The sequence below is a fragment of the Eleutherodactylus coqui genome, chromosome 6 (assembly GCF_035609145.1).
Source record: "Eleutherodactylus coqui strain aEleCoq1 chromosome 6, aEleCoq1.hap1, whole genome shotgun sequence".
Taxonomy (NCBI): Eukaryota; Metazoa; Chordata; class Amphibia; order Anura; family Eleutherodactylidae; genus Eleutherodactylus; species Eleutherodactylus coqui.
This window is the reverse complement of record NC_089842.1, coordinates 246,274,536-246,296,502: the sequence shown is the minus strand read 5'-3', so window position 1 is coordinate 246,296,502 and position 21,967 is coordinate 246,274,536. Positions and strand designations below refer to the sequence as shown.

The following is a 21,967-nucleotide window of genomic DNA, read 5'->3' as shown; positions in this document are numbered from 1 at the left end:
ATCCGCACAGCCTATATCCTGCGGTTCCCCCGTGTATCCGCACAGCCTATATCCTGCGGTTCCCCCCGTGTATCCGCGCAGCCTAAATCCTGCGGTTCCCCCCGTGTATCCGCGCAGCCTATATCCTGCGGTTCCCCCCCGTGTACCAGCTCAGCCTATATCCTGCGGTTCCCCCCGTGTATCCGCGCAGCCTTCCCCCCGTGTATCCGCTCAGCCTAAATCCTGCGGTTCCCCCCGTGTATCCGCGCAGCCTATATCCTGCGGTTCCCCCCCGTGTATCCGCGCAGCCTATATCCTGCGGTTCCCCCCCGTGTATCCGCTCAGCCTATATCCTGCGGTTCCCCCCGTGTATCCGCGCAGCCTTCCCCCCGTGTATCCGCTCAGCCTAAATCCTGCGGTTCCCCCCGTGTATCCGCGCAGCCTATATCCTGCGGTTCCCCCCCGTGTATCCGCTCAGCCTATATCCTGCGGTTCCCCCCGTGTATCCGCGCAGCCTTCCCCCCGTGTATCCGCTCAGCCTAAATCCTGCGGTTCCCCCCGTGTATCCGCTCAGCCTATATCCTGCGGTTCCCCCCGTGTATCCGCGCAGCCTTCCCCCCGTGTATCCGCGCAGCCTATATCCTGCGGTTCCCCCCGTGTATCCGCGCAGCCTTCCCCCCGTGTATCCGCTCAGCCTGTAACCTGAGGTTCTCTCGTGTATCCGCTCAGCCTATATCCTGCGGTTCCCCCCCGTGTATCCGCTCAGCCTATATCCTGCGGTTCCCCCCGTGTATCCGCGCAGCCTACATCGTGCGAACCACCCTCAGCCCGTCGGTGCCCTTTGCGCATGCGCCACCACTTTCCCGCCTCCTCTGGCGCTCGCGCTCTCTCTCTCAGGAGGGGGCGTGTCCGTTCCGCCGCGCGCCCCCGTTGTTATTAGCGCGGCCCCGGTTGCTGCGCGCTCCTGCGTCGTGTCCGCTCGTCGGTGACGCACTGCCGTCCTCTCCGTCCGGTACGCGGCTGCTTTCCGACATCGGTTTCCTTCCCCGCCTAGTAGCCGTCGTCCTGTTCATGGCGGGCGCCGGCCTGTAACCCAACACACCCCCTTCTCCTCAGCGGCCGCAGGGCGTTGTGGGGGAATCATGGCGGCCGGCAGCAGCAGCGGTGGGAGCAGTAAGGCCTCTGTCGGGGCCCTGGAGGCCGCCCTGGACAGGAAGCTGCAGGCGGTCAGTAACACCATGGAGTCCATCCAGAGCCTGTCCACCTGGTGCATCGAGAACAAGAAGCAGCACTCCACCATCGTGCACTACTGGCTCAAGTGGGTCCGCAGATGTGAGTATGGCGGCCGGCGGGGGTCAGCGTGTGGCTGCGGGGCGGGCACCACGGGGGAGGACTACAAGTGTCAGCATGCCCTGCCATGGTCCGGACGTGCTGGTAGATAGTGTGGAGAACTACAAGTCCCAGCATGCCCTGCGGTGCAGACCTGCAATACTCCTAGTAGGTAGTGGAGAACTACAAGTGTCAGCATGTCACTGCTGTGTGCTGGAGCTATAGGGCTCCTCGGGGGAGAACCACTAGTCCCAGCATGCCCTACAGTGCAGACCTGTGATACTCATGGTAGGTAGTGGAGAACTACAAGTGTCAGCATCTCTGACAGGGCTCAGCGGGTACCTCGGGGGAGGACTACAAGTGTCAGCATGCCCTGCTATAGTCCGGACGTGCTGGTAGGTAGTGACCTACAAGTCCCAGCATGCCCTGCGGTGCAGACCTGCAATACTTCTGGTAGGTAGTGGAGAACTACAATTTCCAGCATGCCCTACAGTGCAGACCTGTGATACTCCTGGTAGGTAGTGGAGAACTACAAGTGTCAGCATGTCACTGCTGTGTGCTGGAGCTATAGGGCTCCTCGGGGGAGAACCACTAGTCCCAGCATACCCTGCAATACTCCTGATGTGCTGGTAGGTAGGGGAGAACTACAAGTCTCAGCATGCTCTGCAGTGCAGATCTGCGATACTCCTGGTATGCTGGTAGGTAGTGGAGAACTACAAGTGTCAGCATGTCACTGCTGTGTGCTGGAGCTGCAGGGCTCAGCGGGCTCCTCGGGGGAGGGGAGAACTACAAGTGTCAGCATACCCTGCAATAGTCCAGACGTGCTGGTAGCTAGTGGAGAATCACAAGTCCCAGCATGCCCTGCTGTGTGCTGGAGCTGCAGGGCTCGGCGGGCTCCTCGGGGGTGTAGAACTACAAACCCCAGCATGCTCTGTCCGCAGTATTATCGAACATACTGAGGTGATCTAGAAAGTGTGGAACCAGAAGTGTCAGCATGCCAGGAGGTGTGGTCATGTTATGGTATTACCCAGCATGCAGCAGTACTGCGGTGCACAGCACCAGGGAGGGGAGAGCCACAAGTCCCAGAGTGTCCTGCAGTGCTTACCCCAAATATTGCTGACATGCTGGTAGAGCGTTCACCTCTGGTATGTGTGGAACCACAAGTCCCAGCATGCTGTGATCTCGGTATTATGTAACATGCTGTGATACTACAGAGGCCGGGGTTACATATTTAGGAAGTATAGCACCACAGATCCCAGCAGGCTCTACCTCCAGTGTATCGCTGTTACCGTATCTTGACGCCACCAGGAACTCCCAGTGGAGGCAAGCTTGACGGGGGAGACGCCCCCTGTACCTGATTGGCTGGGCATGTGGTAGGTCTGTGGGTCCTGCAAGACCACTACAGAATCCCAGGTGGCAGTGGTAAGCGCAGGATGGAATTGGCCGCGTGAGCGCCGTGGGGAGCGCCGCCGGGCAAGCAGGGAGGCTGCAGGGAGACAGGGCTCCGGCTTCGGGAGGTCGTCAGAGCACAAGCACCGCCTGCGTTACCGTTGCGATCGGGGGAGCGGACGTCAGGGACCACAGAGTTGCGGCACCCGCCACAGCGCTGAGCCGGAGCTGGGAAGGTCTTTCGGTAACAGATGGATACAGCCTGTGCATTGGTGTGTGCCAGCGGTGCTGCCCTAGGGTGAGGGGTGCGGTCGTCTTGGGCATACATTACATGTTAATGCTGCCATGTTCCCGCATAATGTGTGCCTAAGATGACCAGAAAGCCTCAGGGTGCAACGCTGGCACATCAATGCCCACTCTTTCTTTTAGCGCCTTCCAGTCTTGACCCAATCGGGAGCTGGGGGTGTGAGAGGGGCGTTCACCCTGTCAAACCCCTAGCTAACGGTGGTGTCAAGATACACTAATACCCAGTGTATCTAACCTGCTGCGGGACTACACAGCTCAGCATGTAGCTATGGGGATGGTGGAGCCACAAGTACCAGCCTGCTTTGCTGTAGAGCTCAGCATGTAGCTATGGGGATGGTGGAGCCATAAGTACCAGCCTGCCCTGCTGCAGAGCTCAGCATGTGGCTATGGGGACGATAGAACCACAAGTACCAGCCTGCCCTGCTGCAGAGCTCAGCATGTAGCTATGGGGATGGTGGAGCCATAAGTACCAGCCTGCCCTGCTACAGAGCTCAGCATGTAGCTATGGGGGCGGTAGAACCACAAGCACCAGCCTGCCCTGCTGTAGAGCTCAGCGTGTAGCTATGGGGATGGTGGAGCCACAAGTACCAGCCTGCCCTGCTGCAGAGCTCAGCATGTAGCTATGGGGACGGTAGAACCACTAGTACCAGCCTGCCCTGCTGCAGAGCTCAGCATGTAGCTATGGGGACGGTAGAACCACAAGTACCAGCCTGCCCTGCTGCAGAGCTCAGCATGTAGCTATGGGGACGGTAGAACCACAAGTACCAGCCTGCTCTGCTGCAGAGCTCTGCATGTAGCTATGGGGATGGTGGAGCCACAAGTACCAGCCTGCCCTGCTGCAGAGCTCAGCATGTAGCTATGGGGACGGTAGAACCACAAGTACCAGCCTGCCCTGCTGCAGAGCTCAGCATGTAGCTATGGGGACGGTAGAACCACAAGTACCAGCCTGCTCTGCTGCAGAGCTCTGCATGTAGCTATGGGGATGGTGGAACCACAAGTACCAGCCTGCCATGCTGCAGAGCTCAGCATGTAGCTATGGGGATGGTGGAACCACAAGTACCAGCCTGCCCAACTAAAGAGCTCAGCATGTAGCTATGGGGATGGTAGAACCACAAGTACCAGCCTGCCCTGCTGCAGAGCTCAGCATGTAGCTATGGGGACGGTAGAACCACAAGTACCAGCCTGCCCTGCTGCAGAGCTCAGCATGTAGCTATGGGGACGATAGAACCACAAGTACCAGCCTGCCCTGCTGCAGAGCTCAGCGTGTAGCTATGGGGACGGTAGAACCACAAGTACCAGCCTGCCCTGCTGCAGAGCTCAGCGTGTAGCTATGGGGACGGTCGAACCACAAGTACCAGCCTGCCCTGCTGCAGAGCTCAGCATGTAGCTATGGGGACGGTAGAACCACAAGTACCAGCCTGCCCTGCTGCAGAGCTCAGCATGTAGCTATGGGGATGGTAGAACCACAAGTACCAGCCTGCCCTGCTGCAGAGCTCAGCATGTAGCTATGGGGATGGTAGAACCACAAGTACCAGCCTGCCCTGCTGCAGAGCTCAGCATGTAGCTATGGGGATGGTAGAACCACAAGTACCAGCCTGCCCTGCTGCAGAGCTCAGCATGTAGCTATGGGGATGGTGGAACCACAAGTACCAGCCTGCCCTACTAAAGAGCTCAGCGTGTTTCTATGGGGACGGTCGAACCACAAGTACCAGCCTGCCCTGCTGCAGAGCTTGGCCTTCTTGTTGCGCTGTAGGGTTGTATTCACACCAGTTTTTCGGTCTGTACAGTCTGCAGCATGAGGCGTCACGCCGGTGAGCGTGTGAGAACACGCAGTACATGATGGTCAGGGGCGTCCGGCCCGTCTGCTGCGGCTCCTCTTGCAGTCTGTATTTTTCTCGCCGTGTTTCCTATGGAGCTCTCGATTTGTCGCACTTCAACGCACGAACTTGTGATCATGTGACGCGTTAGACAACAGGAGCTGCTCGTGTTAATCGCGGGAGAAACCGCAAGCGGCCGCCATGTGCTTCCCGGAAGAAGCATCACTGATGCCCAAACATGGCCGTGACTCTCTGGTGTGCCCGAGCCCGTATGGTGGCAGCGACATGGGTGGGCTTCACAGTCTGTAGAAAAAAACTGCTTTAAATCGGGGTGGAAATTGAACGGCGGTGCGGAATATAAATCCGCAGCACATCGGGTGTAGCAGCGGATCTCAGCGAGGAGGCGGTAATCCGCAGCAGGTATTTTGTAACAGTAGGTCACGCTGCAGATCCCCCCCGCCTTACAGATGGCGGAGTTTGTTGCAGATATGAAAACCTCTGCATCCACATTTGCACCATTTAGTGCAGATTTGCTGCAGATTTCTTTTCAGCTGCCACAGGAAGTCCATCTGAGGGGCTTTCTCCGAACTATTGATGACCTATCCTGGCGATGGCTCATCGGTAGTTGATTAGGATGCCTGAGGCCGTGACACCTCAGCCGTTGGTCCCATGCATGTTATCCCAGACGCAGCTGTTGTGATGTATGGACTGAAGTGGTCACGGCCAGTGGCCCTCCGCCAATTAACTATCGGTGCGCTGTGTTGAGAATAGATCACCAATAGTTCAGTCCTGGAACCCCCTACCAGTTGTAGCGCTCACAGGATTGCTGTTGTGGATCCCAGTTTTAGCGTTCTCTGCCAGAAGACTTGTGGCGTTTGGTGCAATCTGACAATATTCACATCTGTCTCACGGCTCAGCGTCCGAACCGTCGCCTGACCGCCTCCATCGCTGCCTGGCGGCCCCCATTGGTCTTTGGAATCCCAGCATTGTTTGTTAGTCTTTTTGGCCTTGTGCCATGGTGCAGAGTAAAGCGGCAGTAGAACCACAGGTTCCAGCATGCACTGCAGGAGGAGCTATTGTTTGGTTGGACTGCACGTTTAGTCAGGTCTCGGATCTGTCCAGTGGCTACTAGACGTTTCCAATGGCCACCCCTGGATTTTGACACTTGCTATTGCCACTGTCTTTGAGTTTTCATTTGTAGTAGTTTTGCAAAGTCTTCCTAATTTGGAGAAGTCTAGAAGGAGCCTTGCAGTAGTTGAAGTGTGAGTTTGCGCCATTTTCGGACTATCTGGTAGCGGGCTTTGATGTGATCTTCTGACCGTTCCTTATGAAGAGGCATGCAGCTTTTAATGAACTTTGATGGAAGTTCCGGCAGTTGCCTGCTTTAGGGCTCCTGTCTAGGGTGCAGCGATATCCCGCTGGGGAGAGCTGACACTTCTCTGTGGTCAGCCTACCTGACAGGCTCACCGCAGAGAATGGCGGCAATTTAAATCCCGCCAGCGAAGAATCGCTGTGATCCTCCGCTCGTGGGCAGCGGGGCTGCACCCTCCATAGTTAGTCTATGGAAAGCGTTCACTGCCTTCCCCGCCGCCGGATTATTGCCGCAGGGAACGCAGTGAAAATCCGCCGGTGGCCGGGAGGCCTTACTTGGACTGATGTAAGATGTTGTTGGAGCGCGTCCGCCTGCGGCTGACATGTACGACTAATGTGGCCAGGCGCACAATATTCCACCCCTTCATGAATCTGCATGCGCGCTGATGACTTATTACGGCTGCGGCCATACCTTGTGGAATATCCTTGCATGTACAGGGAGATAGTAGAGCCGGACTGTTGTGTTTCTTGCTGCCAAGTGGGTGTGATTAAAGGGGTTTGCAGGGAAGTGCTACCGATGGCCTATTTTCAGGATAGGTCATGAATAGTTGATCGGGTGGGCTCCTGGAGACCCCGGCTGATTGGACACCCGCGGTCAGCGCCGCTATACACAGGTTATGGAGTGGAAGCTGTAGTATGACCCCTGTGTAGTGGCTGCTGCTTGTAATTGTAGGCACATGGGCGCTGCAGCGGCCACTACGTGGTTCAGAGCGGTGGACCCCAGCCAGTCAGCTATTGATCTGTCCTTGGCATAGGTCATCAGTAGTGCTTACCTGGAGCAACCCTTTAAATGCTGTATAATATAATAATAATAATAATAATAATCTTTATTTGTATAGCGCCAACATATTCCGCAGCGTGTTCAGCTGTCCGTGTGCTCCTGGGCCGTGCCGGGGGTCTCGCATGTCCCGCTGACCTCTAGTACCGCACTTGGTGTAATTCTCGGTTTTCAGGCTGCTTGGTAGAAGTGCTCTTTGGTTTCTGTGGCTGAAGTTAGACTATCGGGGACATCAGTAGCGGCGGTCCGTCTTGTTCTTGGCTCTTCCTTTTTGATATGTGGGGACGTCTTTAAGGGGTTATCTATCCCAAGATTGGCTCTTGTTCCCCTTGTAAGTAGCATGCTGCGATTCTGTGCCGCCATTGTAGTCAGTGGAAGCCGTCCGACCCACGGCCCTTCCGCGGACATCATTGCAGATAGGTCGCGGGATCCGAGTCATCGGCTAGTATGCCAGGTATGGTGTTGTGTGTACTGCGCATGTGCGCCGGCCGGATATCCACAATACGGAAAAGAATCTGAATAGTTAGCGGGGGTCAGCTGGGCGCAGGGTCTGATTCCGCTACGGGACCCTGCATGTGGGATCCGACCTGGTCATGTGCGTTCAGCCCTAATAAACAGAATGGTCGCTGCTCCTCCTCGCTTTAGGAGAGGGAGGGGGATGCAAGGTCCACATTTTCTGGATCGGTGGGGGTCTCGGGGTACACATGGGCTATTGGATGGAAAATCGCTCAAATTTAGTTGTCCCATGTAAAAGCTGAGAACTGACCAAACAAATGACTCGTTGGGGCCCGTTTACACGGGTGCAAGGGCGTTTCGGCTGTGTAAATATGCTGCGTATTTACGTGACTAAATCACGAATGGCGCATACTTCCCCCGCTATGGCGTGGTGCTCGTCAGGTACACTGCATTGGTCAGCAGGTCTGCCGTCTCCTGTGTATTTCACGCACATTCATGCCGTCAGCTGCTAAGATGCATAATACACGCCAAGATAGCAGAAGGCACTGATGTGAATGAGCCCTCAGGCTGCCTGTCCATGGCCGTAGCGATATCCCATAGCGGGGAGCAGGAGCCAGCTGACGGTTCTCCGAACTGAGCCTGTCAGACAGATAGGCTCACCGTGGAGAATCGCAGCATGCTGCAATTTGCTGGCCGCTAGTGGATAATCGCTATGATCCTCCGCTCGTGGGGGAGGGGGGGGGGGGTTGCGCTTTCTATAGCAACACTATGGAAGGCATTCACTGCGTTCCCAGCAGCCGGATTATGGCTGTGAGGAACGCCCGTGGACACTAGTGGCGCTGCTTCCTGCTCGGTGTAAGCCGGCTGACTGATGCCGCTTGTACCCCGATTCTCCTGTAGCCTCGGTGTGTGCCAGAAGATATGTTGTAGTTAATGTACACGGATGGCGCCGTACGCCCTCGTTCGCACTCGCTGTTACCGGTTTTCAGTTTCTGTTTCTCTGTTCCGTTTTTGAAGCATGGAAATTGAAGAAAAACTGCAATAAACGGATCCGCTTTGGTTTTCCTCCGTTTGTTGCGGCTCCATTTTGCTTCCGTTTTTGTTAGTGGAACAAATGGCGCAGCGTCTGGTAAGAATGCTGGAGCGGCGCAGGACCCAAACGGCCCCCGTTGGAGTGGGTGTGATCCATTCGGCACAGCCTTATGAGACGGATCCGCTCATCCAGGGACCATGAAACCATCTCTAGTGCAGATGTGAAGTTAGCCTTAGGGCGCTGTTACATGGGGTGACCTGTTGGGCGAAAAATGGCCGGCAGGCCGTCCCAAGGATGATCCTTCCTGTGCCTTTACACAGTAGCCGTTATCACTAGTGAATGGAGGCGGTGCGGGCCAGGGGTCCTTCCAGTTCGCCTGCCTCCATTCACAGGAAGCAGGCAGTCCTTCACAAGTCAACCACTGCCTGTTGCTCCAGGAAACTAAACGACTAACGAGAGCCAACCAGTTCTAATCCGTCATTTACACTAAACGATAATGGTTTCTTGTTGGATGGCAGGACTCTGTATGATAGTGGCCCACGTGGTAGGCAGGAGGGAACATGTCTGCTACACGGATGTGAAGTGGGCAGACTGGGCACTAAAAGCAGGGCAAGTGGCACACCAGGAAGACCCCACAACAGCTGTCTGTATGATACTGGCCCACGTGGTAGGCAGGAGGGAACATGTCTGCTTCACGGATGTGAAGTGGGCAGACTGGGCACTAAAAGCAGGGCAAGTGGCACACCAGGAAGACTCCACAACAGCGGTCTGTATGATAGTGGCCCACGTGGTAGGCAGGAGGGAACATGTCTGCTACACGGATGTGAAGTGGGCAGACTGGGCACTAAAAGCAGGGCAAGTGGCACACCAGGAAGACCCCACAACAGCTGTCTGTATGATACTGGCCCACGTGGTAGGCAGGAGGGAACATGTCTGCTTCACGGATGTGAAGTGGGCAGACTGGGCACTAAAAGCAGGGCAAGTGGCACACCAGGAAGACTCCACAACAGCGGTCTGTATGATAGTGGCCCACGTGGTAGGCAGGAGGGAACATGTCTGCTTCAGGGATGTGAAGTGGGCAGACTGGGCACTAAAAGCAGGGCAAGTGGCACACCAGGAAGACCCCACAACAGCTGTCTGTATGCTTTCCTATACCCAATCATTGTTAAAAAGTCACACATTGATTTGCAGGAATGCTGTCTTCCAGCAGGTGGCGCTGCAGAGGGTTTGTTCCATCAGACTTATTTACCAGGAAGACCTTGACCTCTTCAAAGGAATGCAGGGAAAGTAAGACATTTACAGACGCCGTGCGGCATGGACAAAGGAAGGCACTGCCTGCTAAATGCTGGCGGGGAGGAGGCAGCCGGCTGCCCCTCTACACAGGAGGATCGTTACTAGTGAATGCGGGCGGACGGGTCAGTAGGAAGGTCTAGACTGAGCGATGCAGTGGCAGGCCAACAGTGCAGGAGAGACCCGGGCAAACCGCTCAATGGAAGGGCCATAAGAGCTGTGAACCCCGGTCATCAGTGTGCACTCACTGATCCTCCTTAGGGAGAGCATCTAGACGGTGAGTGAGGAGACTCAAATGGCCATGCACGCTCCTCTGGGTAATATGCAAATGAGGGAGTGCCACCTATTGGAATGCAGCATTCATCCAGTAGGTGGTGCTGTAGAGGTTTTATTCCATCTCCCTTAAAGGGGTTGTCCCGCGGCAGCAAGTGGGGTTAAGCACTTCTGTATGGCCATATTAATGCACTTTGTAATATACATTGTGCATTAAATATTGGCCATACAGACGTTATACACTTACCTCATTAGACGCGCTTGTGCTGACTGCTCTTCTGTTGAATGGGGCCGCTCCGGCGTGCTCGCGGCGGAGAGCTGGTCTGCGTATGCTCAGAAGACCTGTGTGGCGTGAGCACGCCGGAGCGGCTCCATTTAACAGAAGAGCAGACAACGCAAGCGCGTCTAATGGAAGGAGAAGAAGGCTTCAGTTGGCGCCATGGAGACGGGGGCGCCAGCATCGGAGGGGGTAAGTGTATAACTTCTGTATGGCCAATATTTAATGCACGATGTATATTACAAAGTGCATTAATATGGCCATACAGGAGTGTATACCCCCACTTGCTTTCGCGGGACAACCCCTTTAAGAATCACGCCGCATATTTATGAAGATTCTTAATTAGCCTTTTTTCCTGCACCGGTCTAAACTGTTTGCACCGTGTGTATAATCTCCGATATATGTATATTGCTCTATTCCGTAAGGTATGCATGAGGGGCGGCGCGGGGTACAAAATACCTCACTCCCTAATATACTTCTGTCTCTTATCCTGTGGAGGACACTGGTGGTTTTTTTCCATCATGATTAGTGTTTTATTGGAGTGTTATAGCGACAGTTTTGTATCAAACAAGTGAAGCAGGAAGAGAGAAAACAAGGAGGCGTTGAGGGGAGAGATTACCCACCGAGGGCGGGGGAGGGTCCAGATTACCCACCGAGGGCGGGGGAGGGTCCAGATTACCCACCGAGGGCGGGGGAGGGTCCACATTACCCACCGAGGGCGGGGGAGGGTCCACATTACCCACCGAGGGCGGGGGAGGGTCCACATTACCCACCGAGGGCGGGGGAGGGTCCACATTACCCACCGAGGGCGGGGGAGGGTCCACATTACCCACCGAGGGCGGGGGAGGGTCAGAAAAATACTACTTGTAAAATATATATATATATATATATATATATATATATATATATATATATATATATATATATATATATATATATATATATATATATATATATATATATATATATATATATATATATATATATATATATATATATATATATATATATATATATATATATTATTTGTTTTTTTTTTTGCGAATATGAAGAAAATCTCTTTGGGCTGGGGACCCTTCTCTCCCCCACTGCCACCAAAGGTCCTTTTTTTTAAAAAATTCCCCCACTTATTTTTATAGCTTGCCTATACTAATGTCGGGCTCAATCTATTTTGTGTGTATTTACACGTTGTGTCAACATGCTCATGGATTACTGACAGTCCATTGACTTCATTCACTGCTTAGCATGTGGCTGCGCAACGCGTGCATTATATGCCGTGAGAACACGGTTATGGACATGAGTCCTTATATCACAGCAGGATTACACTGAGAGGAGACACCTATAGATAACACTGGACCCACCATTCACAATAGTCACAGCTCACCTCCACCCCTCCCTGTACAGACAGGATTACACTGAGAGGAGACACCTATATATAGATAACACAGGAGCCACCATTCACAATGTCACAGCTCACCTCCTCCCCTCCCTGTACAGGCAGGATTACACTGAGAGGAGACACCTATATATAGATAACACAGGAGCCACCATTCACAATGTCACAGCTCACCTCCTCCCCTCCCTGTACAGGCAGGATTACACTGAGAGGAGACACCTGTATATAGATAACACAGGACCCACCATTCACAATAGTCACAGCTCACCTCCTCTTCCTGTACAGACAGGATTACACTGAGAGGAGACACCTATATATAGATAACACATGTCCACCATTCACAATGTCACAGCTCACATCCACCCCTCCCTGTACAGACAGGATTACACTGAGAGGAGACACCTGTATATAGATAACACAGGACCCACCATTCACAATTGTCACAGCTCCCCTCCTCCCCTCCCTGTACAGACAGGATTACACTGAGAGGAGACACCTATATATAGATAACACAGGATCCACCATTCACAATAGTCACAGCTCCCCTCCTCCCCTCCCTGTACAGGCAGGATTACACTGAGAGGAGACACCTATATATAGATAACACAGGATCCACCATTCACAATAGTCACAGCTCACCTCCTCCCCTCCCTGTACAGGCAGGATTACACTGAGAGGAGACACCTATATATAGATAACACAGGACCCACCATTTACAATAGTCACAGCTCACATCCACCCCTCCCTGTACAGACAGGATTACACTGAGAGGAGACACCTGTATATAGATAACACAGGACCCACCATTCACAATTGTCACAGCTCCCCTCCTCCCCTCCCTGTACAGACAGGATTACACTGAGAGGAGACACCTATATATAGATAACACAGGATCCACCATTCACAATAGTCACAGCTCACCTCCTCCCCTCCCTGTACAGGCAGGATTACACTGAGAGGAGACACCTATATATAGATAACACAGGATCCACCATTCACAATAGTCACAGCTCACCTCCTCCCCTCCCTGTACAGGCAGGATTACACTGAGAGGAGACACCTATATGTAGATAGCACAGGATCCACCATTCACAATAGTCACAGCTCACCCCCCCCCCCCCCCTCCTGTACAGACAGGATTACACTGAGAGGAGACACCTATATATAGATAACACAGGACCACCATTCACAATAGTCACAGCTCACCTCCTCCCCTCCCTGTACAGACAGGATTACACTGAGAGGTGACACCTATATATAGATAACACAGGATCCACCATTCACAATAGTCACAGCTCCCCTCCTCCCCTCCCTGTACAGACAGGATTACACTGAGAGGTGACACCTATATATAGATAAGAGAAGCCACCATTCACAATAGTCACAGCTCACCTCCTCCCCTCCCTGAGAAATGATTTCTGCACGGGTCACAAGACAGGTCTAGAGCAGTCTCCATACAAGTCTGTGGGTCCCCAGCTGTCCATTGTGTGAATGGCCCATAAATGCTGTTAAATGTATTTCAGACACGATGGCCGCCCGCCAGTCATGTGCCGACAGCAGAATAAAAAAAAATCAGAAAATGACCACCGAGAAGAACAATGGGAAATGTTTTTATATTTGGTTGTAATAATTGGTGAAATCCTTCCTTTAACCCACCATAACCTATTCTAGTCCTGTATACAGGGAGGGGACAGGGAGCTGTATATATTTATTGTAATCCTTGCCCACTTCCTGCTGAAGTCCCCATGTGGACTGCTATGTGTGCACTCCAATGGGCTACTATCAGGGTGCACGCAGCGGTCTCTAGAGTCAGCGGGGGTCCCCGTGGGAACCCAGGGAGTATAAAGGACACAGAGTAGCACTGTAGCTTAGTGTATGGTGCCTTATTGTTGTCTTTAGGCCTCATGCCCACTTGCTGAATGCTGCAGCGGTATCCGGGGCCATGGAGAGGAAAAGACATGTTCTTACCTCTCCGGCTCCAGCACGGGTCTCCGCAGCCGGATCTTCTTTCTTCAGCACGGCGGATGTGTCTGGACGCGCTCAGCGCATGTGCATGCTGCTTTTTCCTCAGATCTCCTGCTTTCCCACGGATCCGTGTCCACAGTGACGGCTGCAAGCGGTCCGCGGCTCGGGCGGCTTCTATTGACTTCAATGGGAGCAGTCCACGTGGGATCAGCAGGAAGAATGAGCATGTTGGGATTTCTTCCAACGCGTGCGATCCACATGCCGGAAAAAATCACGTCGTGCGGTTTACTGTCCTGCGGACGCTAATGCATCCCTATGGGCGTCTCCCGCACGGGTACCGAAAATCCTATCTGCCTGTAGATATTGGGCCTTAGGGCTATAATGTACTGTGCAATATACACGGACACAACACATGGGCAAGAATAGCGCGGTCTGTGCAGGTGGGGGTCATTTAAAATCTCACTTCTGTGAAATTGCGATCCTCGGTTGCGTGTTTACCGTTCGTCAGAGGATGGCTAGTGTTTCCATTGATTTCACGCACTTCGCACGGCGTACATGGTCATTTTGGGTCCCTTTTGTCTTCTCTCGCAGCATCTGAGGATAAGCAATGGCTCCAGTGAGTACGTCCATTCAGAAGCATGGAGGTCATCGGTATAACGTAGGCTTCCCTCCATGCCTTATATTCTGCTGGTGGCGCACCGCCGTGTAGACGTCTGCCCACTTGTACAGTCGTGGTTATAACCGTCATTCTGAGGGGCGTTGTGGATTGTTCTCTCTCCATCTCTCAGTGATATCTTACAGCATGTCATTAAAATATAAGCTTTTGTACGATTGGTACCCGGAATAGCTGCATCCATGTTTGTAAGTTTTTATTCCTTCTGCGGGTACCCTGTCACTCTAGAGCTCTCTGGTGCCACCTGTTGGACATCAGCTCACATGTCTGCTACCAACTGGCCTTGAAGTCACTTGGTGTGTCGGCCGAGACTCCCTGCACTATCCGGATGGCCACAAGGTGGACCGCTACCTACAAAGAGCGACATCCTTATTTGTCATTTTCGCTTTATTTAGGTTTATTGGGCTAGTTTGCATCATAATGTTCAGAGTGCGTACCGAGCGCGCTCTGCTGCATGTGACCGCCGCTGAACTTAGTGGGGGCTTCCAGTTGAGTGGTCTCTGGTGTTCCTGAGGGCTCTGTATTGTTGTATGCACATTTTCTTGAAGGGTATGTATTGATTACTAGTGTGACATGTCTGCCTGCTGCGGGTAGATCTTACCCAAAATAAAGCAAGCTATATACTTTGTCACTTCAGATTTAGGCTATGAGAGTTGCTGAGTTAAAGGTGGGGAGGCGGACTCTCAGAGGGGGCTGCAGCTCAAACGCTTACTATGTTACTGTAATGGCATCTACACTGCTCAGTACTGCTGTATATAACCGTCCCCTGAGTGTGTCATTTTGAGATATGGGTTAATGCTAGCCACGTACAGTCTCCTCTATCCCAAACTTAGTATCAAAGATTGGACTTAATGGGAATGTATCGCCTGTATGCATGGGGCTTTACCTTTTATCTAATCTTGTTCTTGCTGTGGATATATTCTCAGAATCGGTCATCTGTAGTTGGTTGGTGGGGGTTCGCCGATCAGCTGATCTCCGGGCTTGCTGTCATTACAGGCAGCAGTGGAGGCGGATACTGTAGGCACAGCGCACATTGAAGTCATTGGCAGCCGTGCCAGCACTACCGAACCCAGCCACTATAATACAAATAGCACTATCTTCTTCCAGAGCCTTTCATATTGACAGTGGGCTTGGGGATCCCGGACAGGTCCCTGCTACACTGATTGCAGTGGTATGTCTGCTCTGTGCAGTACTTGTGGAGAAACTTGCCGTTAGTAGCAGCCAAACACAGAACTAGTCTTGCATATTCATAAATGGCACCACCCCCCCTCCAGCCAATGATTGGCAGCTCTGTATGTACAGTAATAGGGCTGGAGGGCAGGGTGAGTGCAGCTCATGAATATCCAGGACTACTTTTAGTAACCCTCCATGTATTGGCTGCTGATAAAATGGAAGTTTCTCCAAAACTACTGCACAGATCAGTGTGACGGTCACCACCTTGTGCTGCTGGCAGAGGGGTGCAAAAAGATGGCGACGGTCTCTTTATATTAAGACTTTAAACATGAGGTGAAATACCTGCCCGAAGATGCATCACCAGCAATATCAAAGTTTATCTAACCAGCGATCCTGTGGCTCTCCCACTGATATGACATAACGGCTCCCCTCGAAGTAGTAACGACCACTTGTCCGTGAGTGAGTGAGTGACATGCCCCGCCCCTGATCACATGACGGGGACCTCATCCCAGCCACGATTTCACCTCGGCGAGCAGCTCAATCACCAGACCTCTGAGCTCAGCCTCTGATCACATGACTGACATCATTTATAGGTCCTTCAGTAGTTTTGACCAACTCAAACAGTCCTCACAGGTCCTTCAGTGATGTCATTCACCAGATGATAAGTGGCGCACACCGGTACTATAAATACTACTAACCATATGGGTAACAGACCCTGTATAAGCTATTCTTCAGTCTGTCCCATGGTGTCTGTAGAAGTTGGGGTAAAGGGGCATTTATTGCAGCAGTTGACTACCTCTGGGTCTGTTGCCATGGAGACGCATAGATCTGCAAAGGAACTTGGTTTTCTTTTTTAAATCCACTCCTGTTGCTTTATTTTAGATGCATCAGAGCCTTTATTAAGGCTGACACACCGCAGGACTCCGGTTACCAATATGCTTAGAGATTTTCCGTAGGCTATGTATTTTTATTTTTTTAAAGAGGTTGTCAGTGTATGTATTTTTTTTAACCCCTTAGTGACCGCCGATACGCCTTTTAACGGCCTGTATTGACGGTCTATGTATGAAGAGAGATCACACGGCGATCTCCCTCCATACAATGCAATAGCCAGCTGTTTCTTATAGCCGATACCCATGCGGCTGATTGGAACGGTTATGCCTTTGTCAAATCTGACAGAGGCATTTAAAACCCCCAAACTATGTTCGAGGGTCCCGTACGGCCCCTCAAGATGAGAATGCAGGGAGCCATGCGGGTGTCATGGCAGCCGTGTGCCTTCTGAAAAGTCCCAGAGCTGTCATGGCAGAATGCCTATCAAGTTATCCCTGTGGGGTGGCTTGATAGCACTATGATGTAATTCTATGGCATTACATCATACTGCAGGAGTAATCAAAGCATCACGAGTTGTGGTCCTAAAAAAAAAAAATCAATAAAGTTTTATCAATTATTAAAGTAATAAAAGTTTAAAAATAAAACCCTTTCCCATATTTATAATAAAACAAAAATACATATTTGGTATCGCCGCATTCGTAAAAGTCCGATCTATCAAAGTAACGCATTATTCACCCCGCACGGTGAACGGTGTCAGGAAAAAAATAACGACCGCCAGAAATGCACTTCTTTGGTCACCCCCTGTCAAAGAAAATGCAATAAAAAGCGATTAAGCAACTACAGGACTTCCTGCAAAATCTGAGCCCTCTTACAAGTAGATCAATGGAGAAATAAAAGCTTATTGTGCGCGGAAGAAAATGATAAAAAATACTAGTACAGCAAAAAACCCCTAAGTTTGGTATCGCAGTAATCGTACCGACCCAGGGAATAGCGCTTTGTCATTTTTGTTGCAGTGTGCGCCGTAGAAACCAGACGCACCGAAAGATGGTGGGATTTAATTTTTTTCCCCATCTCTCTCCACTGAAGATTTTTTAAAGTTTTTCCGTACATTAAATACCAATAAAAAAATACAACTCGTCCCGCAAAAAACAGGCGATGGATAAATAAAGGAGCTATGATTTTTTAAAAAAGGGGAGGAAAAAGACGAAAAATGAAAAAAAAAAAAAAGCTTGGTCACTAAGGGGTTAATGGCTGGGAATGCTATAAAATAAGAGAATCACGGTTTATATCTCTGGTGTCAAAGTGACTCCGGTGAATCTCCCGCTGAAAGTCCGATGACCGCTGCAGCCAATCAGACTGGCGCCCCCGTTCTCCTGGCAGCGGCTCTCAACATTCTGGGCTCCATGATGCCAGGCTTTCAGAATAGGTGCAGCGGCCTCTGATTGGCTAAAGTGGTCACCTGACGTCCAGCCAGTGCTAACGGTGGGAGGTTCCCTGGAGCATTATCTTGGTTTTAGAGCATGCCTGGCCCCTTTACAGCCCCTTTAGTTGGTCATGCTGGCTCCTAAAGGGTTTGTGCAGATAGTTATCCCCTGTCCACCCCCACTGATCAGGATCCCAGAAACTGCACCTACACTTCCATGGGAGTGTCAGAGATCCCAGGGCGCTTGTACACCATGGAAGATAGCTGCAGCGTCCCTGCACAGGGCCTTTGGGATTGGTGGGGGTCCCAGTGGTCAGACCTGAATTCGGAGGAGGGGATATGTTTTCACCTTGGCACTCCCCCTTTACGCGTGGACAGGATTTTGTGGGCATTAGGAGCCAGGTTTGATAATTCTTGGTAGCCATCTGTCAAACTTCTATAGAAATTACTAGAAAACAATGCGAGAAGTTGTCAGGAAAACTGTCTGAAATGCCCAGAAATAATCTTCTGGCGGCCGCAGAGTCTGCAGATGTAACCCAGAGCACAGAATTCACAAACCTCCAGAGTACTAATGCTTGGAGGCATACGGGAACAGAGCAAGTGCCACAGGAGTTATCGGGCGACTAGGAGGTCCTGTTTGGTGACTCGTATCTTGTGGGCAGCCAGGCTTATATGGGATGTGGCACGCACTTGGCACAAACTGACCTCTGGATACCCCATGAAGGTGTCTTGGGCCCCAACACGGCTCTGTGCTGACACGATTGCCTAGTGGAGTTGCTTCTGGCATCGGGGCACCCAGGCTCTTATTTGGGCCACTGTGCCATCTCTATCTGGGCTCACTTGGCTGGGCACCAGGGCTGTGGAGTTGATAAGCTGGACTTGCGACTCCCCAATTTTCCCGGACCGACTCCTTCCTGTAGGACCTGTTTTTAACTCTAAATGTACTGTATTAGACTGTCGCCTCCTCTCAGCCCTGTGACCTTCTAGGTGAGCCGCTGTTATACTTGGTTCCCCCGTCGTTCGCTGGAAGCACCACCCAACACATTGAGCGGCATGCTGAGTAGTCCGCCCAATAGAACACTGACTGAACCAAATACTTGCTACACTGCTCCATGCATTGGTTGGTGGCCTTCAGCAAGGTAAGCAGGCCAGGCTCAGACGGCCGTAATTCGCGGTGTGCCGTACGCAGGGACGTTGTGCCCTTGCTGTGTGCCGCCAATCACCATGCACTATCTTGGCGCACATAATACGTTCCAAGATAGAACATGTTGCGATTTGTCTTGCGTGTTTTTTGTGCAATACGTGTGAGCGCCAACCTGGCCTCCGATGGGCGTGCGGAGACCCTATACCAACACGCTGGTGTTAGCAGGCCCGAACAGCGTGATATGCTTAGCTTATAGGGCTAGAAGTAAACCTTGGAGCAGTCCATGAAGACTAATGAGAACGTGTTTATAGGACACGCCTAACATTTGTAGATTCCTATGAAAGAAAACATGCGGCGAATTCTGCCTTGTATTATAGTAATATACACAATATTTATAGCCTGAATCGGTCCATTTACTGACTATGGCCCCCTGTTCACGGCCGTGACGGCATGCGATATTCTGCATTGTATTATACTAATATACACACTATTTATAGTCTGAATCGGTCCATTTACTGATTATGGCCCCGGTCACGGCCGTGGCGGCATACGATATTCTGCCTTGTATTATAGTAATATACACAATATTTATAGCCTGAATCGGTCCATTTACTGACTATGGCCCCCTGTTCACGGCCGTGACGGCATACGATATTCTGCCTTGTATTATACTAATATACACACTATTTATAGTCTGAATCGGTCCATTTACTGATTATGGCCCCGGTCACGGCCGTGACGGCATACGATATTCTGCCTTGTATTATAGTAATATACACAATATTTATAGCCTGAATCGGTCCATTTACTGACTATGGCCCCCTGTTCACGGCCGTGACGGCATGCGATATTCTGCATTGTATTATACTAATATACACACTATTTATAGTCTGAATCGGTCCATTTACTGATTATGGCCCCGGTCACGGCCGTGGCGGCATACGATATTCTGCCTTGTATTATAGTAATATATACACAATATTTATAATCCGCCTGAATCGGTCCATTTACTGATTATGGCCCCGGTCACGGCCGTGGCGGCATACGATATTCTGCCTTGTATTATAGTAATATATACACAATATTTATAATCCGCCTGAATCGGTCCATTTACTGATTATGGCCCCGGTCTGATTATGGCCCCGGTCACGGCCGTGGCGGCATACGATATTCTGCCTTGTATTATACTAATATACACAATATTTATAGTCTGAATCGGTCCATTTACTGATTATGGCCCCCTGTGCACGGCCGTGACGGCATACGATATTCTGCCTTGTATTATACTAATATACACACAATATTTATAATCCGCCTGAATCGGTCCATTTACTGATTATGGCCCCGGTCTGATTACGGCCCCGGTCACGGCCGTGGCGGCATACGATATTCTGCCTTGTATTATACTAATATACACAATATTTATAATCCGCCTGAATCGGTCCATTTACTGATTATGGCCCCGGTCTGATTATGGCCCCGGTCACGGCCGTGACGGCATACGATATTCTGCCTTGTATTATACTAATATACACAATATTTATAATCCGCCTGAATCGGTCCATTTACTGATTATGGCCCCCCTGTTCACGGCCGTGACGGCATACGATATTCTGCCTTGTATTATACTAATATACACACTATTTATAGTCTGAATCGGTCCATTTACTGATTATGGCCCCGGTCTGATTATGGCCCCGGTCACGGCCGTGACGGCATACGATATTCTGCATTGTATTATACTAATATATACACAATATTTATAATCCGTCTGAATCGGTCCATTTACTGACTATGGCCCCCCTGTTCACCGCCGTGACGGCATACGATATTCTGCCTTGTATTATACTAATATATACACAATATTTATAGTCTGAATCGGTCCATTTACTGATTATGGCCCCGGTCTGATTATGGCCCCGGTCACGGCCGTGACGGCATACGATATTCTGCCTTGTATTATACTAATATATACACAATATTTATAGTCTGAATCGGTCCATTTACTGATTATGGCCCCCTGTGCACGGCCGTGACGGCATACGATATGCTGCCGAGGGGGGAGCTCTGAGAGGTCTCAGTGGTGACATGCTCACCGCAGAGAATCGCAGCATGCCGTGATTTGAGAATCGTTCTGATCCTCCGCTCCTGGACGGGGGGCTGCCCTATGGGAAGCATGCACTGTTACCCGCAGCTGCATTATCACAATCGCCCGTGGACAGGAGCCCTGGCTCCACGGCTCTGGATGTAATGTGTGTGCAGCCATGGCTGATGGGGTGACCTGCTGGCCTGCCGCTCTCTACAAGGAACAGGATGACTGACGGGGAACCTGAAAACACACCTGTGGTGATACTGCAGACCTTGGAGGCTTCCTGATAGCCTGTGGGGACATAGAGCTCCTATCACCTGTATGAGGCGGACTAGTCTAGCCTCCAGCGACTTCAGATTATAGTGTTGGTTATATTGGTACTTCTGTTCCTGGTGGCATCAGGTGTTGGCACACCACTTTACATGGCACATTGGTGAAGCTTTGTCCAGGGGGGTTTCTCTTGGTTTTCCCTCCTATGTTTTAACCTGACATTTCAATGTGTTTTTGTATTATGTGGCAGAGCCAGGAAATGCTGTGGTGTAGAATATATATGCATCGGCCCGTTGTGGATGTTTGCTGCTCCAGATCTCCCGCTCTGTAGGATCAGTAGGGATTGAGTCTTTCTGGGTGTGAAATCATTGCGTTTGGTTCACAGCTGTAGTTTGATTTTGCAATAAGAGTGCCAAGGCAGCAGGATGCAGTTCTAAGCTCTCGCTCACGACCTGAAGGTTGCAGGTTCAAACCCCGCTTGGTTCATGTAGCCGGCTCAAGGTTGACACAGCCTTCCATCCTTCCGAGGTCGGTAAAATGAGCCCCTAGCTTACTGGGGGGGGTAATAAGTAATAAATGACCTGAAAGCTGCGGAATAAGGTACCACTATTCAAATAACAAGTCCCCCTCTGCAAATCTTAACTTTTTAAAGGGAATGTCATCAGAAAATGACCTAAATTTAACTTCAGTCTTTAATCTATATTTTAA

The 21,967-nt window shown here is 51.2% G+C and overlaps 1 protein-coding gene across 1 annotated transcript in view; it reads left to right on the top strand.

The window, feature by feature from the left end:
* The first annotated feature begins 895 nt into the window (after positions 1-895).
* Positions 896-21,967, top strand: part of RPRD2 (regulation of nuclear pre-mRNA domain containing 2) — a 54,659-nt gene continuing 33,587 nt past the window's right edge. The window contains exon 1 of the mRNA XM_066609241.1: positions 896-1,311. Within this exon, the coding sequence (XP_066465338.1) occupies positions 1,122-1,311 (190 nt within the window). The 5' untranslated portion in view covers positions 896-1,121. The remainder of the gene's footprint in view (positions 1,312-21,967) is intronic.